The sequence below is a fragment of the Mustela nigripes genome, chromosome 1 (assembly GCF_022355385.1).
Source record: "Mustela nigripes isolate SB6536 chromosome 1, MUSNIG.SB6536, whole genome shotgun sequence".
In the NCBI taxonomy this organism is placed as follows: domain Eukaryota; kingdom Metazoa; phylum Chordata; class Mammalia; order Carnivora; family Mustelidae; genus Mustela; species Mustela nigripes.
Window position 1 is genome coordinate 262748602 of NC_081557.1, and position 18296 is coordinate 262766897.

Below are 18296 nucleotides of genomic sequence, written 5' to 3' on the forward strand. Positions count from 1 at the left end.
TAAAGTCATGAGGGCAGGGGGAGGGGCAGCTCTTCCTCCTCGGTTGCCACAGGTGATTGGTGTGCGAGTCAGCGTTACGTAAGTAACCCACACCACACACGCAGCTAATGACATGGGTTCACATATCTGGACTCCAGACCCGTGATGTTCCTTCCAGTGTGGCTGAGTCTCGTCCACTCGCTGAAGTAGTAACACGGTTTCCCGGTAGCCTAGGAGAGCACATGGAGTCCCCGACACCAGCCTTAGTGCCAAGAAGGTCACTCCCACCATTAGGAGACAAGAGCCCAATTGATTCTTTGCATTTCTCAGGTGAAATATAGCCAAAGTATATACATTATTAGCCCAAAACTCACACAGAAAAGAGTGTTGTGCTTCTAAGTGGTAATCTTTGGAAGCCGTATGGTTATTCTTACAAGGCTACGTGCTCGATGGGTTTTCAACTGCCCGTTAATAGTTGCCTTTGGAGCCAGATTTCAGATTGCACAATAAAACATTCATGTTACTTTGTAATTACACCTGGTTATTTCCATTCACAGAAAATAGTGTTACCTCTCAGAGCAGCCCTTGGTTGTACAGCATGCTTGACTTTATTCTCTGCTAAAGCAAACTCACCTCTCAAGGGTGGAAACTCAACACACTCCCCCAAAAAGGAGTTTTTTTAAAAAGTGCTTTGATTTGATGGCGTCATTTAAATGAGTGCATCTCCAGCCAGGATGGTCCTTTTGAAGTGGACACGACTGATACAGCTGTGCGATTCTGGTTTATTTAAAAACCAGCTGTAGTGCTTTGCAGTGACCCTTGAATAAAACATCCTAAGCCTCTCAAGATCTCACGAGTCGTAGAGAGAGGAGCCAGGGCCTGTAACAGAAGAAAATAAGATGTCAGGAGATTTGAAACCCCCTACCAGCAGCAGCAGCAACAGATCGCTTTCTCTCCTAGAACAATAAATGTTACTGGAGGCTGTTTTCTGAACTCCAGGCAGGCCCGAAGGTCTTAATAATTTTGCCATTTACCCAAACTCTTAGAGGCTGAGAAGAGTACTAGTAACAGAATGAAGAGCCCGGTTTCGTCCTAGCTCTGACTTGTGTGCAGACTGACCAGCAGTGAATGCCCTTCGCTCAACTTCTCCCTGTGCCTCTCCTCCTCCGCAGGTAGCATCGCCGCCATTACGGTGACAGTCATTGCCGTGGTGTTGTTGGTGTTCGGGGTGGCAGCGTATCTGAAGATCAGGTGAGACGCACCCTACTCTTCCTTATGGGGAAGAGATTCCATTTTTCAGGTTCCAGGCGGAGAGCTGGTGTGCCGAGTGCTGGTGTCCTGATAAGCGTGTTAGCTCTTGGAAACGCTGGTCGGGACGCGACGAGGGCCACAGTAGTGTGCACTGGACGGGAACCCACGGTGCGGTGTTTGAACCTTGGCCGCGCTGAACAAGTACACAGCACGATGGCCCCCTGCCCATAAGGCCCCTCCTCACCTCAGGAAAGCCACATGCCTCCCGAACCTCATGTTCTTCATCTGGGAGATGGGGTAGAGACGGGAGCTCAGTGGGTTACAAATACCAATGTTTGAAGTTCCACTGTGGGAGTGTGTCCAGTCTGTAAGGAGGTTTTCACTGATGCTAAAGCAAAATGTTGAAAATACAAAGGAAAGTGTTGTGTCTTCAGGGCGCCTGAGTGGCTCAGGTGGTGAATCGGATGCCTTCAGCTCAGGTCCTGGCCTGAAGCAGGTAACCGGCTTCTCCCTCTCCCTCTGCTTCTCCCCTCTGCTTGGGCTCTCTTTCTCTGTTTCTCAAATTTAAAAAATCTTGAAAAGAAGAAAGAAGGAAAGAAAGGAAGGAGTAGTGTTTTCTATAAAATTGGATTTTTCCCCCTCTGAGGTTATGTCCTTATATTTTTGGCTTTAAAATATCTCATCTCTTTGAAATGAAGGTGATCACGGACGGCAGCTGAGTTTTTATTTGCTTTAGCCAAATAGAAAGTTGCCACAGTCTGTGAGCCCCCAACTTTGTGGTCTACTGCTTTGTGAAATCCCAAAGTCTCCAAAACCACATTACTTACCCCGAACATGCCTAATGGCAAGTGGCAGTCTTATGTGCCAGTCTGTGGAGCGCCTCTAAGGGACAGAAGCCCACGTGCCACCATGATGAGCACAGCCTCCCTCTGACCTCCGACCCGTTCTCTTGTCAACTGCTGGGGGCATCTTCATGGTGACTCTGGGCAGACCCTGTCACTCCGTCCCTTAAAAGCCCTGGTGTCTTCCTTCTGTGCTTAGAACTAAATTCCAACCCCGCAGCTTGGCCCTCAAGATCACTCATGGAGCCTGCTCTTCCTCTTCTCACTCGTCACTTCTCCCTCTCGCTCAACCACCAGCCGCAGTCACGCTGGCTTTCCGCCCGATTCTCAGAACGCACCAGGCTCCTTTTCTCTCCACATTCTTGTGTCTTGCCCGACCCTCTCTGAAGGCTTTTTTGGTACCTCTTGCTCATGCAAGGTTTTCACATCACGTCCTCCAGAAGACTTCTCTTCCAGTTTGGTGCCTCATTACTTTTGTCCTGGCTAGGACCACTGTTTATTATTTTATTCATTGTTTTATATCTTTGTTTACTTCTTTATTGTCCCTTTTCCCCATACACAAAAAAATGTTAAGCTCCATGAGGACCCAGACTTGGTGAGCACAGCACTGGGCGCAAAGAAGATACTCAATAAACTGAATAAGTAAACCACATATCTAATCGATCATCCCCTTCACACAGTCCCTTGGCTGCTCTCTCTCATTTCCTCTGCTCAGCCCGGCCCAAGCCAAGACCCACCAGGAACCTCCCCCATCCTCTTTCCCTTTTTTTCTAAATCGTGTAGCCCAGATCAACCGAGTGATGGTGTCAATTATGAGATTGCCTCGTATTATCACCTCTCTCTAAGGTACAAAGAACAGGACAGCCAGATTTCTAAGAGAAGTTGGAATTAAAGGGCCAGCCTTACCTGTGTCTAAAACCCTTTCCGGAAGCATCTTTGCTCCTTCATAGCTTAAAATAATCTCTTTTCTTCACTAAGTCTGTATTTCCTTGACCAGTAAACGTAATTTTATGAATTTTATCTCACTAAATGATACACTTTTCCGTCCATTTTGTTATTAGTTTATCACTGCAGATATGCTGTTTTCATTAGGAGTTCAATTGGCTTTTATGAGCTCGTCTGGGACCCTCGTTCCCACCTGCAGCGGTGTCTCTTCGTGTCAGGTGCAAGAAGACAAGAACGGAACTTACCCATAGCCTTCAGAATCACTTTGCAGTCACAGTGGTGAGGTTCTGAAGGGCTAGGTCACAAAAAATATGACCTCCCCTGGAGTGTGGAGTGGAATAGAAATGCTTTCTTCTTGCCACACACTTGCCAAAAATGATCTTTATCCTGACTCCAGGCAAGAATTCAGGTTCACCATCTCAAAGCACCAACTATAGACAGGCAGTCTAGAACACTAAGAACTCAGACTGCGGAGGCAAGGAGACCTCAGTTGGAATCCAAGCTCTCCCAGTTTTTAGTGAGTTCTGGAGGGACCTGAGCCTGTCTCGGAGCCTTACTAACCCTCACTTCTCCTTCCCCTGTAAGATGAGGGCCGTGGTATTACGTGGTAACACTGTTAGGCAAATTCATGGACACTGCTTCCCAAGTACACAGCCCTGTCATCACCATCACCAGAGTGGTCAAATGGAAGGAAGGGCCCCCAGTAAAGCAGTTGCTGGACAGTTCCTGAGCGATAGCAGTGTGCCAGGCCCCCCTCTAAGCACTGGGGGCCCACCAGTGATGAGACACGATCCTGCCATCACAGGACGCACTGCACATGGAATGTTTTGTTAGCAGGTCATTAAAATCGGTTCTAATGAGTGCTGATTAAAATTGCATAATGTTTTATTTTAAAAATTTAAAGAGTGTTTTCTCCAGACATTCTCAACACCAGATTAATTCAGTGGATGATTAAAATGAAGCAGTCACTGTTTCTCTCCCCCATGTAGGTCCTCCTCTTTCAGTGCAGGAAGGCCCCAGTGGGATGAGTTTAAGATGGTTATTTATCTTTGGGATTATAAATTTAAGGACGGATCAAGAGATTAGACCCCTGTTTAGAAAGCCCCTAAGGAAAGCCCCTTTCTGCTGCTATGTTAATTATTTTGGCAAAATGATAACATAAGGAGGTGAAGAGCCCTCACGATTTTAAGGCTGTGCCACAGCCCTTTCAAGTGTTACTTTGCCAGATTCTTGGAAAGCCCCACTTGTCTCATTCACCAGAAGTACACGCGGGTCAGTTGACAAGTGCGTGTGTGTGCGTACGTATGCAGAGACACACACGCGGGTGTCTGTACCTGAGGTGACGTTTCCCCTTGGCTGGAAGTTTATTCCCTTCCTATGATCCCAGTTTCTGAGGAGAGCCACATGACAAGAGGTCTGTCTCCTGTGGTCCTTCAGCTCACTTGGCTGGAGCAGGAAGAGACTGAAAGCCCAGCCGGCGGGGAAACCATTCGCTCTGGCCTGTAGCCAGTGGGCCGTGAGCCTGGCCCAGCCTGGGTCCCTGCAAACGCCAAAGAAGAATCTTCTTCCAAGGGCAGCCCCACAGCCAGGAGAAGGGCATGTTGTAAGCTCTGCTGCCGGCTCAGTAATCTCACCTTTTCCCAAACCCTGGTTCCCTCAGAAGGTGTCGGCCACCTCCGCCCACCCTCTCTTTCCATGCTCCTCTTCTTCAGGGACACGTGACCCTTAGTCCTGTCACAGTGTCCCCTGCCTACAGGGCCGACTCCTTCTGTCACTAAGCCGCTGGTGGAAGTGACTTATAAACACGAACTGCCCTTGAGCCTGGCGGCTGTTCTCCATCACCGACGCGGCATCTTTGCTGGCAGTTGGGGGTGGGGGGAGGGAGGAGCGTGGCTTTGTGGTCAGGTTCAACACGGACCCTTCCCCTTCCTGCGGACGTGGACTTGGGTGAATGATAATCTCCCTGAGCCCTCATGTCTTCATCTGTAAGAATAGAGTGGCTAACACCCATCTCTCAAAGTTGTTCGGAAGATGAAACCAAGTAATAAATGTGGAGCCCTTGGTGGCTAAGAATACGTACTCTAGGCAAACTGTTTAGTCACTCCATGATCAGTTTTATAGTTCCGTGACCATACATGGTTGTGTTAGTATTATGGCACTGGTGTCTAACTCAGGTCAGGTAATACTATACATGACTAATATAAGGTCTAATACCTAACTCGGGATTGTTACAAGGATTAAATTATAATATCGAGAAACATTCCGTGCCGGTGGACAGGGTGAGTCCTGTCATCGTGATTGCTGTTACAAGGGTGCTTACCACCGCGGTGCTCAGTTAGGTGGTCGCCGCCGACAGTGCCATTCAGTAGGCACCAGGGATTCAGAGAAGGGGAGGAGGGCAGGGGAGCAGACGACGCAGCAGCTCAGTTTTCTCCTTCTGCACTGACGGGCAGCCGTCCAGGTCCCATTTGATGGTTTCAGGTGTGTTGTTTTCCTCGCACCTGGGAGGTTGCACCCCTGTTACAGGTTCATCAGCAGAACCTACTTGTAAGCAGTCTTGATTCCAAGGCTTGTCTGCCAAAAAGAAAGCAAGAGCCCCGTGTGCCTCTTGCAGAAAGTTGCCTTTAGTTAGTGCTGATGGAAGACCGAGGGAAGTCGTTTTGTTTTTGTGGAAATTGGCTCAAAACTCTTCTGCCACGAGATCATCCCCTGCTCAGGCGACCGTACCTGCTGTCGCCCTCAGGGAGGACGCTGCCATAATTAGGGGCGAGTAACCCAGGCGGACAACACGGGCTGTTCCCTTCACAAAAATAAATGTGATCGTGATTTATAGACACGACAGGGCCTGGCTTGGAAGGCGTTTTGTCAGAAGTCACCTGTTCTGCTTTCAGTCTTCCAGCGATTATATGTTACACAACTGGATGCCTTTTGGTGGTTGTGGCTTTCAAGATTTGGCCCAGGCAGCCGTAAGGTCCGAGATTGTCTAGAATTTGTTACTGACAGGTTGGCTTTTTAAGATCTGCTTTCGGCGTTCTCTGGGTCCGGCTGACTCGATTCTCCAGCTCAGTAGTTCTGAAACGTTAATGTGCATAAGAATCGATAGGGGAGCTCATTAAAAACACAGTTTCCTTCCAGGTGATGACTGGGCAATGTTAGCAGTTCTTCCTGAATGTTCTCCTAAACCCAGTTGAGTCAAGTCTTAACGTATTTTGACAAAAATCAAAAAACAGAGGAAGATGCTTAGAGGTGATACTATACAAAGTCCTCAGGAAGTAGGTCTTAAAAGAAATTAAATGAAAATGAAGTTTAATTTAGTATCCTGTATTGTAGCTGCAGGACGTGCCCATGGTTCATCCAAGCAAAGTTAGGTGCTCCTCTCTGCTTAACATTGGAAAACAGCTTCGACGGGTATTGGACAGCTCATTGTCATGTTCCAACTAAATATATCTATGCTTAGCAAGCAATCCTATCCACTTAGAGGCCGATACCAATCTATGAAAACGTGGGATTAGCAAATACCGGTCAATAACAATGTTTATGATTGAAAAATCTGTATTTATATCTGAACTCACTCATACAACCCTTTCATCACTCTGTCTCCTTCAAGGGTCTAGTGCGTTCCTTATAACCATCGTCCCTGTTCCCATATCTATCATTGGGGGTCTTTAGAAGAAATACATTTCAAGACATGTCCCCCCAAAGTCCCCCCAAAATCAAAAACAAAAACATACCAGCACCGTTTCCTGGGTCCGGCCCCCATAGGAGCTGAAGCAGTGTGGCGGCTCACAGATGAGGCCAGTGCTGCTGTCTGGGAGAACCCCCTCTTTGAGTAACCCTGATCTACCCGTTTCCCGACACTCCACACGCATGTTCTAGATGCGGTGCTCCCACTGTTCCGTGTCTTAGTGACTTTGCACGTGCGGATCCTCCAGCGGGAGGTGTTTGAGTCATCTCTTTTTCTACCTGGCTAATTCCAAATTGTCTAGCTTGAAAGAGATGCTCTCTGGGAAGCCTCCTCCCCACCATCTCCATGGACACCCCTACCGCATGTGTCTCCTTTGTAGGACTCCGTTCCTTATCCTGGAGTCACCGCCGCCTTTGTCAGTCTGCTCCACCAGAAGGATAGCGAGCCCCTGGCCGTACCCGACATACAGTAATTGTTTTACACTTACACTTCCTGGAGGAGTGAATGATTCTGGGTAGCAAAATTTGGGGTACAGCAGCAGTCTTCGTTTATTCCAAATATGGCGAAACAGGGTCTAGAGAAGGGGAAGCTTGCGGGAATCCGTTAAAACCATATACTCGTCATTACTTACTCGTGACTCTGAATTTCTTTACTAATAAGTGTTTCAATATATGGGTCTTTTCTGTGGTGAGCGTCTGCCAGGACGATACCAGCAGATAATTGAAAAAGAGAAAACAAACAAATTCTATCGACTCCTTCAAAGGAAACGTGATTATTTAAAGATAAATTCAAAAGTAACTGCTCTTTTTGGGAGAGGGGGGTGGGGTTATGGACACTGGGGAGGGTATATGGTGAGTGCTGTGAAGTGTGTAAACCTGGTGATTCACAGACCTGTACCCCTGGGGATAAAAATATATGTTTATAAAAAAATAAAAAATTTAAAAAAAAAACGTAATTGCTCTTTAAAAGAAACGCAGACTGTGGGCAGAACACCTTGAAAATGAGTGATTGGAAGCTTTCCAACATTGGGATTTGGGCAGAAAGACAGCACTGATAGGTTTCCTAAATTATGATACTCATCCTGCCACTATCTTGCTATAGTAGCTGTAAATTCACCCCTAATGGTCACAGCTTTCTTAGCCTCAACACCGTCAATGGCCATGTTCCTTTCCTACTTTGGACAGTTGTGACATGGCTATACACCATGTCACTAACAAGGGAAGCAGGGGAAGGGCATACCCCAATTCTTTGTACCATCTTTGCGATGTTTCTGTACATCTAAAATCATTCCAATAATTGAATAATTTATTTTGAAACAATTATAGTTTGGTAGCAGCCACACAGAGATGTTGTTTGCCGCTTCCTCAGAGCCTCTGCACTTTCTGTCCTCTCTGCAGGGTTTACCTCAGGCATCCACGTGCCTCCCCCCACACCTCATTCACCTGCTGTTCACCCGTCATTTTAGTGAGACTGTTTTCCAATCGCCATATTCCTAATGACCATCCCCACCTCGCACTGGAACTCCTCATTCCGCTCAGTTGCTCTGTTGTCCTCCACGGCACATATTAACCATCCACCATATTATTTTTCATGACTTATTTGTTGTGCCTTCCCCCCACCAGAATGGAAGTTTCCTTAGGACAGGGGTTTTGGTCTGTTTAGCTCACTGAGGCATCTCCCGGCCCCTAAATAGGGCCTAATGGGTCATAAGGTTTTACTGAATCTTTAAATGAAAGGAGCCAGGCAGAAAAAGGACAATCAGAGAAAGCAAGAAGCCCCCAATGGAAGCAAAGGAGACAGTGGCAGCTAAACCAGACTGGCTTTGCAAGTGGATGTAAGAGTCTGAGGCTTAATTACCAGCAACTAATGAGCTATAAGTTAGGCTGTGCTTTCCCAGCACTAAGCCATATTTTTTCCATCTTTATACCCTTCCTTCTTAGCACATGATGAGCACTCAGGTTTGAATGACAGAACTCACTTGACTCGAGAGGAGAGAACTTGGCGGGGGGCGGGGGGGGTGATAGTAAGCAAAGCTGGACCCTGGAGGGAACCCTGAGCTTGACCCTAAGAAAGGAGAAGACGTTATCGCCAACAACTATGTGTCCACACAAGGGAAGGAAAACACTTCATTTTCAAAGACAATTGGGTTCCATTAAGTATTGCCGCTGCAGTTATCTTAAAAGAGGTACCACAGGGACGCCTGGGTGGCTCAGTTGATGAAGCATCTGCCTTCAGCTCAGGTTATGATCCCAGGGTTCTGGGATCGAGCCCCGCCTCAGGCTCCCTGCTCAGGGAGCTTGCTTCTCCCTCCGCCATGCTCATGCTGTCTCTCTCTCTCTCTTTCTCTGTCTTTCTCTCCAATAAATAAATAAATAAATAAAGTTAAAAAAAATAGGTACCACAGAGAAGTTGCGGAGAAAGCCTCCAACCGCAGATGTCATCGCTGCACGTACCAGTTGTCACAGGGCATCAGCAATTAGGACGTGGGGAGAAGGAAGGGCTGCTTCCTGTTAGAGCAAGCCATTTGAGAAGGAAGCTGTGAGACCAGGACTTGACATAAATCATGCCCTGTTTTGTCCCCCGTGGGTTCTGCTTTTAGCTCACTAAGCCGCACAGTAGCAGCAACACGGGGCTCACAGCACAGGGCCATTGATTCACAGGGACCGTGAGCTCTGTGCTGAGTGTTTTAAAGCTACATCCTTGCCTCAGAGAAATTTAGGTAGAATTCTCTTTCCTCTTCTCACAATTAAGGTCAAAATGGTGGCTCTGACCCGTTGGCTTGGTTAATAGTATTTCCCCTCTGCTCCGGTTATATTACACTAGGAATTGCCCCGGACTGTACAAGTCCCTGCTGGTGCTGACGGAGCAAACTCTGTCTATACTGTTCATGTGTACCTGGTGGGAGCCCTCAGCATCGGGCATTCGTGAAAGTACTGCTGCCTCGAGAGCAGCGTGTGAGATGTGCAGAAAAGTCAAAGAAAAGTAAGAGGCGCTCTGCCCCCAAGAGGTGTACCGTCTGAGGGAGCCGAGGCACGGCGAGGCTGCGCTGGCTGTGTGGGACGGCACCGGGCTCGACGAAGAAATTGAGGAAACCAAGCTGCTGTGCCCTGGCGAAGATGCCGTTGGTACCCACTGCTCTTCTGGGTGAGAAGAGCTGAAGGAGTTCTGCACAAGAGAGCCAGGAGACCCGGATTTCAGCACCAGCTCTGCCGCTAAGGCACATGGACATGGCATCTGGATTCCTCGAGCCTCACCTTCCCTAACTCGAAGGCAAGGTTGTTCCCCATCGTGGGCTCCCCGAGGACCAATATGAAAACCTCTCCTTTGCCATCTAAGACATGCATGATTGAAGAAGTTCTGACTAGAGAGAGAGTTTAAAAGGATCATTAGTTATTCTTGTCATATCTCACACACACGTACACACGTACAAACGTGTTTGTCTTCCTCTCTCTACAGTATTAGAGGATTGATCCAAACCTGGCTTGCGTCCCAGCACGCCCAGTGCTTCTTGCTCAGACACATTCATATATTAAAACAAGCCCCCCAGCTTCAGTACATTCCCCAATACGGCTTATCTATATCTCTGGCTTCACGTTCCTTGGCTGTCGGTATTTTGCTTAACTTCCTGTTCATTCCAACAAGAGGGCAAAGAAAAATGAAAGTAAAGATCCATCCTTTGCTTTTATTTTTCTGATATTCGCGTAGGGAATGTTTCTTATAATATAGCAGATTCAGGCAGAACTCTGATCAAATAGTCTTGCCTGGACTAACTATAAGCAGGAAAACCCGATGACCAAGAGATTGTTAATCCTCTGACCCTCCAGCATAATGCTTTTTTTAAAAAAATTCCAATAATCAAATAAGAAACCGGTTTTATAACTGTGCCCAGAGTGTGCTTTTAGGAGTTCCTGGCAGGAGGGAGGCTTGCTTTTCCCTCCGTGCCCTTTTCCACTGTTTGCAGGTTTGCCATGTGCTTTTGTAAGTTTCATTATAATAAACATCACAAAGCGGTACTGGCCAACACTTACTGTGCATTTACTATGTGCCAGGGCTTTATATGCATTACCTCATTCCACCCTCCTGCCAGCAATAACACATTTTAAGTTTCTCCAATTTATAGGTGAAGAAACACGGGATTAAAAAAATAGCTGAGGACATACATCTGTTGACCTAACTGATACTTCGTGGGAATAAAATTATATGATAGATATAAAACGCTGTGAGAAGTTATATTACCATACAAAGGTGAGGCAGGAGTATCCTATCAATAAAGGAGCAGGTTTCTTAGGTAGATGTTGGCCAGGCTTGCAACAGTAAGTCATACTAAAATTTAGGCTTGGCTGCAGTCGAGCAATCCCCGGGTTTTTACTTGTTCACTGAGCTGCCATTTCTCAATCATCCCATCCTGTTGAAGGATTTGGTCGAGGCCGGAGGTGTTAAATGTGGGGGAGGGGGTGGCAATGTGTGGCCAGCGACCTTGTGTACCAAAACTGGCCTCCCCTCTTCCCGGGGATCAGAAAATCACTGGTGTGTTATCTGCGGTCTCTGTCCTTTAGGGTGGGCCTTTAGGGTGAAGAAAGGGTCTTGTGGAACATCCTCAAATTTGCAGGTGCCCAGGCTGGGTCAGCTGAGCAAGTCTGCAGAATCCAGAGGACTAAGAATCTGAAACCAAGTCTGCAGGGGCCTGGTGCTTTGCAACAGATCGTCTCTTTTCAGATGTCTGGCATACGTAAATAACTTCAGAAGAGCGACAGCAGTGATTTTAGCAACAGATAGAAGTATAACAAATGCCTCTTGTGCCTTTCAGATTGTATTTTCATTTTGTTCAGTTTTCCTGTCGAGCTGAGAAAAAAATTAGGGGGAGCGGCCTGTGTGTCGGTACTCTATACAGCCAATGTGATTTCCAGTGGCCGGGTGTAATCATCCACGCACGAACATGAACCTGAGAGCCAGTCTATGCTCATTTTGTGATGTTCTAATCCTGACCGCACTTTTAGCCATACAATGACTGGGAAGCTCCCTTCTTGTGAACAGATTGGCTTTCAGAGATTTTTTTTTTTTTTTCCAATCACTGTTTCTTCTGCAAACATTCATTAAGGACTTCCTATGCGCTGGATATTTTTCTGGGCACTGGAGATAGTGCCAAGCACAAACAAAGCGGGCAGATCATCCGTACATGCAGTTTCGTCAGGGAAGGTGACAATAACTAAATAAATGAGTAAATTACATAGTATGTTAGGAGGTGATGAGAACTTTGAGGAAATTAAGCCAGGAAAGCTGGGAGAGGGGAGTGGGAGTTGCAAGTTCGGGTTCTTAAGAAAGGCCTCACTGAGAAGGGGACACTTGTGCAAAGACTTGACAGAGGTGAAGGAAGGAGATCCGGAGGCCAGCTGCTGCAAGCGGAGGGAACGCTGTGTGCAAAGACCCCGAGGCAAGAGTGTGCCAGACGTGATAGGGAGGAGCAAGGAGGCATGGTTGGAGCAGAGGGAACAAGAGGGACTGGAATGGCAGCTGATGCGCTCAGAAAAATAACAGGGGCCGGATCCCAGAGGGTTTTGCAAACCAAGCTAATGACTTTGGCTTTCACTCTGTGAGATAAGGGGCCACTCTGAGGTTTTAAACAGAGGAGTGAGAACTATCTGATTTCAGTTTCTTACAGAAATAATATTGTGAGACAGTTTCCCAAAATGACCAATCAAAGCCTGTTAAACCCAAGGTGCCATTGAACTAATGATGTTAATCACACTCGAGGAAGCTCAGAGCATGGGATCTAGACCCAGGAGGTGAGAATCTGACTCATAGCTCAGTTGGGTAACTTCGTGCCCATCAATCAAGAGCTCGGAGAGAGAAATCTTGCCCTCTCAGAGAAACAAGCAATACTGGCCCTGTGGCCTTATTTTGAGGATCAAGTGAAAATGGCACACAGAAACATGGTGTAAATTGTAGAACATGATACGGTGAGAGCAGTAGTGGTTGTGGTGGCGTCCTCATGACTCCTGGGAAAATTCGGTCCAGGACCGAAGTCAAATCCCAGGAACGCAACCTTCCCTTTGCTACTACTTCTTACTCGGTAGCCAGAGCCAGAGGAATGGGTCCTCGTCCTTCTCCAGCACTAGAGATCGTGTACAGAGACCAGGACCTGGGTGATCTCAATGGGAGGTGCCAGCCGGGCTCCCACGTGAGCAGTCCTAACTTCCAGGAGTTTGTAGACTGAGGCCTCCAGAGCTGGTGGGTGGAGAAAACACGTGTCCCCTCCTGTGGGCCCTGAAAGCCTCCTCCATGCAGGCTGCTGGGCATTCGGCTCCCCTAAGACAGGCAACTGCTCCAAATAACCGCAGCTCTCTCCTCCCCCGACCAGGCATTCCTCCTACGGGAGGCTTCTGGACGATCATGACTACGGATCCTGGGGAAACTACAACAACCCTCTGTACGACGACTCCTAACGAAGGAGCGAGGCTGGACGAGGAGGAACTGTTTATTTATAAGCGCTTTCCCAGTAGAATTAATACAAGTTCCTGACACGCATCGAGCGACAATCTCTTAAGCCCTGTTTCGTTGGTTTGGTTGTTTTGTTTTCCTCCCTCTCCTCTGGCTGCTATCACTTCCCCTTTCTGGTACAAAAAGAATCCTTGTTTAAAGGTGAGTGGAGGCTTCTCTGCAGCTGAGGGAGGCAGACCCCGAGCCAGACCGCTGTGGTGGAAGCCTCCGTGCCTGCCGCGGGATCCACTGTTAAGAGGGACCGAGGGCCAGGGAGTGAGTCCTTGCATCGGGGGTTACTTTTAGGGGAACTTTTAGCTGGTGGTACTTCTCAAACTTTTGAGTTAGGAAATTGCATGAGATCTCGGTGCGGGGAAAGGAAATGCACCCCGGGAGTGTTTTACCCTGCAGGTGAGGAAGCAGGGGGCTGCTCCGATTCCTTTTTAATCTCTCTTTCTACCTGGTGTATCGGACAGGTTGCCTGCTTGGCTCTGTGAGCTGGATCCCGGCTTCTTAACGGCCTAATTAGTGGAGGAGGAAACTAGAAGGTGCCCCGGAGGAGGCCAGCAGGCCGAGGGACAGCGTGGCATGTTGCTGTCAGATCGCAGCGTGCCCTCTACCTGCTCCGCCCTCCAGGCCGCCCAGCTCTGCCCGAGATGCCCATCGTGGTCGGCCGCAGCAGGCTGTCCCCAGGAGAGGAGATGAGTTAGAGAAGAGAAAGGGGGCGGGGGGTAGCCTGCGGTGGGCAGTGGAGGGGGATGGGTCAGGAGGGAAGGGGCGACCCTCACAGACGACCGCCTGGGGGGAACAAGGAATCAGGCCCCAATAACTCACAGAGACATCCACTGCTCGAAGGAACCTCTAGAAAGAACCCTTGCTTTATAGGCACAAAACAGCTGGCTCACTGCCTTCTGTCTGTTGGGAAACGGCTGCAGACCGTTTTGTAAAAAACTGTAAAGGATTCGTCTATCTGCAGTAGCTCAGTGAGGCGTTTCCACAGGAAACAGACACCCCGATTAATCCGTTTCTTCTTCCCATACACTTACCTTCCTAATTCTGCCCTCAAATTAATGAACACTCCTGGGTACATGGCCTTACGCTCCTCAACCTCAAATTTCGAAGAACTGGTATGGTTTGCAGATGTCCAGATACAACCGTGGTTACCAAAAAGCAGACAATTTTGCTCCCCCCGCGTGAACCTTTTACAAATGTCTCGTGACATTTTTGAGAGTCTCGACTTGGGGGTGCCACAAGGAGGTAGATGTCACAGATGCTCTAAACATCCATGCAAGGCACAAGACAGCCCGCCGCAGCCAACAATCACCCGGCCCAAAATGTCGGGAGTGCTGAGTTCGAGAAACCCTGGTTTACTGAAATGCCCGTGGTGGATAAAACAAGACACTCCCAGATTAGTAACATTTTTTACTTTTAACTAAATGAAATGATTTGTTAAATTGTTCCCTAAAAAGTATTCAGTTTGTGGGCAGATGGATTGTTTTGGCATGTGTGGTTGCCTTTTTATTTCCGTGTGTTCTCTAGATAGCTTTATGTCATGGTGAGGACTCTGTCCTCCAGAAGCACCTGATGTCAGTGACCAGCCATCTTGTGTCCTGACTGCGGGAGGAAACTTCATGGATTAGGAAGCATCCATGAGGTCCTGATTCAGAATGCGTCCTATTGTCCTACAGTGACCTAGTGCCATAAAGAACTTAAAACTGATCAATTTCTATTTCTAAACTTGAACCTGCTGCCTTGCTGTTTCCAGAAATTTGACCCTCAGCTCGACCTGTCACTTACTGTGGTCCAGCAAAGTGCCAACAGGAAAATCGCTGTGGCCACGCTATTCCGAGATGCCCAGAGCTGTGCCACTCTCCACAGTCTGCCTTCCCACACTCTGAATTTATCCCTCAATTCCTTACATATCAGAGGAGAATGAGCAAGCCCCGGAGGTATTTTACAATAGGACTACATAATAAGAAGCAGGCCGCCAGGAATTCTGCTAGCTCTGATTATTTAAAAAAAAAAAAAAAAAAAAAAAAGGGCATTCCCAGAAAAATGCCCAGGGATGACCCATTGTGCCCCCTGTGGCCATGCTGGGCCTGAATAATTGTCTCTCTTCTCTACCCTCACTCCCTTTATAAAGCCTGTAGGCCTTCAGTTTAGCAAAGGACAATTCAATAAAAACAGGACATCCCTTTTATTCCTCCCTCTGCCACAAACATTTTGACAAAATGTCCATGAAACACCTTCAGAGTGGTTCTCTCCTAGATGCTGTTCTAGTCCTAAGTACTGGGTCAGAGGGACCGGCGTCTTCACGGGGTACACTGACCGATTATGACCACAGACTCAGTAAGCATCTCCCCTTACCAGAGTCTTCTATTGTGCAAGAGCATTTGATGGGTTTGTTGTGCCTATTAACTTCCAAATCCTTATGGCAAAGAGAGGGATCTGGACCTAAAGCAAATATATTCAGCAAGGTGACAGCTCCCCATAAAAAACTCTAACTTTCCTTGTTATGTCAGTATAAAATACCTATAGGTTGAACCTTTTTTTGCCAAGTCCTTTTTTTCTGAGTTGGCCAAAGAATTTGAACTGTATTCAACACATGTTGCTTGAAACACACACACACGCACCCCAGAAATACACGCTGATAGTTAATGTCCTCTACATCGGGGAGAGATTCTGTCCAGGTCTGTCCAAAGGAAATTGCTCCAGGAGGTCTAAAACCATCATATTTCATCCAGGAATAGGACTAGTCATAAAGTGATAGACTGTCAGAGCAGGAAGGAGGCAAGCGGATGCTTCTAGACCGTAGACTGCAAATGATGAAGAGTGGGATTCGACTTTGTTTTCTTTGCTTTTGGCCCCCGTGAGGTCTCCTGCCCTCCCTGGATGTCTGTCTTCATTTCTGAAATGAGGGGGATGCTTCCCTATTGACCTCACTCCACGCTACCTCACAGATGTGTTGTGAGGATTCACGAAGTGACGTCTACAGTGTTTTCGGTTTCTGGAGAAAAATATTTATAGGCATCTTAAGTATTACCTAGATATATAAGTGATCTCAGTTTCAGTTTCTTATTTGCTGTTACACTGGTGTATTGTTTCGACTTAAATCTATAAAATGACAGCTGTATCTTGGCCACAGCAGGCAGCTGGCCCAGCTCTGAGCGACCCCTCAGTTCGGCTGACTGTGGGGGAACTGTGCCCGGGACCAGGAGAATGGTTCCTGTCTCCAAATGGAAAGGCAGCCCCAGAACTGGGTCTCACAGACTCTTGAGTTAGGATCCAGGAGGTTAGGGGAACAGAAGATGGACACCTGAGTGCTGAGAGCAGTGGGCCTCTGGCCTTCACCATCCTGAAGCCTTCTGCGTTCTTGGTGGAGTTGGTTTTGGTTTGATGTCCTCCGTTTGCCCTTCATCTTGCTTGCAAGGATGCATGGTTCGATCCCTCGTGTGTGGGAAATGAATTTTGCAACTGGGCCATGTTGATCTGCACGTTGATTCACCTTCTTTGCCTTTAACCTCTTTTTGGCAAATGAATGTACCATTTCAACTTTGATTTTTAAAGTGCTGGTTGGTACTGGTAATAGTGCTAACCAAGAGACCAATGCCAGATTGCTTTCTTGGGGTGAGTTAGCCAACATCATTTAAAGATGGATGTGCAACTTCTTTGATATTTGATGTAATTGTATCTACATTTGTTGTAAGACATCTTGCATACTAATTATAATTATATCAATTAAAGTTGTTAAAAGCCTGCATCTGACAGTGGTGATTCACATTTTGATATGTTTTGTTATTCCGGCCATTCAGCTGATATGCTCATATTTTTTTTTTAATTTTATTAAAGATTTTTATTTATTTATTTATTTGATAGACAGAGAGAGATCACAAGTAGGCAGAGAGGCAGGCAGAGAGAGAGAGGGGGAAGCAGGCTCCCCGCTGAGCAGAGAGCCCGACGTGAGGCTCGATCCCAGGACCCTGAGATCATGACCTGAGCTGAAGGCAGAGGCTTAAACCACTGAGCCACCCAGGCGCCCCTGATATGCTCATATTAAGTAGCCTTGACTTGTTCTTAAAAAAAAATTATCCCACATCAATAAATAGTATTTTCTGCACAGCAGGAAGGTCTCTCTGATCTTGAAACAGAATTGAAGGGTGTCAGAAATGAAGAAACTCTCCAAGCAGTGATTTTGCTTTTAACAATACACCATGTCTTCTAAAATCGATGTAAAAATAAACACGTCGATTGAATAAGTAGGCAGCGATACAAAATCAAGTCCGATTAAAGCAAATCGGCATTAGCAGTACATTTGATACCTGCTTGTTTCATCCTCCTTCAAAAAAATTAAGTTCATCTTACGCATCCTGACAGTTAAAATAGCAAGTAATTTCAATCATTCAGAATATAGTATCAACCCTCGGGAGCTAAGCAAAGATTCTCCTGACTCAGAAGAAAAGAGCAACAATAAAACCCATGCATTTTGCAACATAAGAGAGGAATGGAAGCACCTGCAAGCTAGAGCGAGGTGATCTGACGGTTTGAAAACTTGGGGTCAGATTTAGTAAGTTTAGGTGCCCGGTGTCCAGTGGCATAGCATGGAGGATTGACTGGATAGAGTCAGGAGGAAGAGAGAGGACCCAACACGAAACAGACCCTTTCCTGGTGGTAAATCAGCCATCTCTGGAGGCCCTGCGTGAGCACAAAAGCAAGTACCAACTCCATTATTCCAAGCTTGCCTGAACACCGTCGCTCAGAAAGCACTTTAAATGTGCATGGAAAGGAAAGGCCTAATGGTAATGTGTAGTGTTGACCTATTACAAATTATTGAGTCCAAACGATATGTTTTCCTACATTATAGCTTTTCCAAGTCAGATCATAGTACCCTTCGACTATTTAGTAACCTGTCTGCCACCTATAACTCTTCTAAAGGTCAGCGGTACTTACCAATAGCTGGCTATATTTTTATTTTCGTCAGAAAGCATGGAGCTTGAAAAGTAACGATCAGATTGAGGAAAAAAGCCTGAAAGAGGTATGATCTCTTCTCTGAAAGGGTCTAAACTTTGGCAAGTGTAGAACTGACTCCATTTACTGCACTAAAGCAGCATTTATCAGTT

General features: G+C 47.0%; 1 protein-coding gene across 1 annotated transcript in view; it reads left to right on the top strand.

Moving 5' to 3' along the window:
• PARM1 (prostate androgen-regulated mucin-like protein 1) overlaps positions 1-16937 on the top strand; it is a 99238-nt gene extending 82301 nt beyond the window's left edge. Inside the window, exons 3-4 of the mRNA XM_059385244.1 lie at positions 1152-1230; positions 13061-16937. Of these exons, the coding sequence (XP_059241227.1) occupies positions 1152-1230; positions 13061-13145 (164 nt within the window). The 3' untranslated portion in view covers positions 13146-16937. The remainder of the gene's footprint in view (positions 1-1151; positions 1231-13060) is intronic.
• The last annotated feature ends 1359 nt before the right edge of the window (positions 16938-18296 follow it).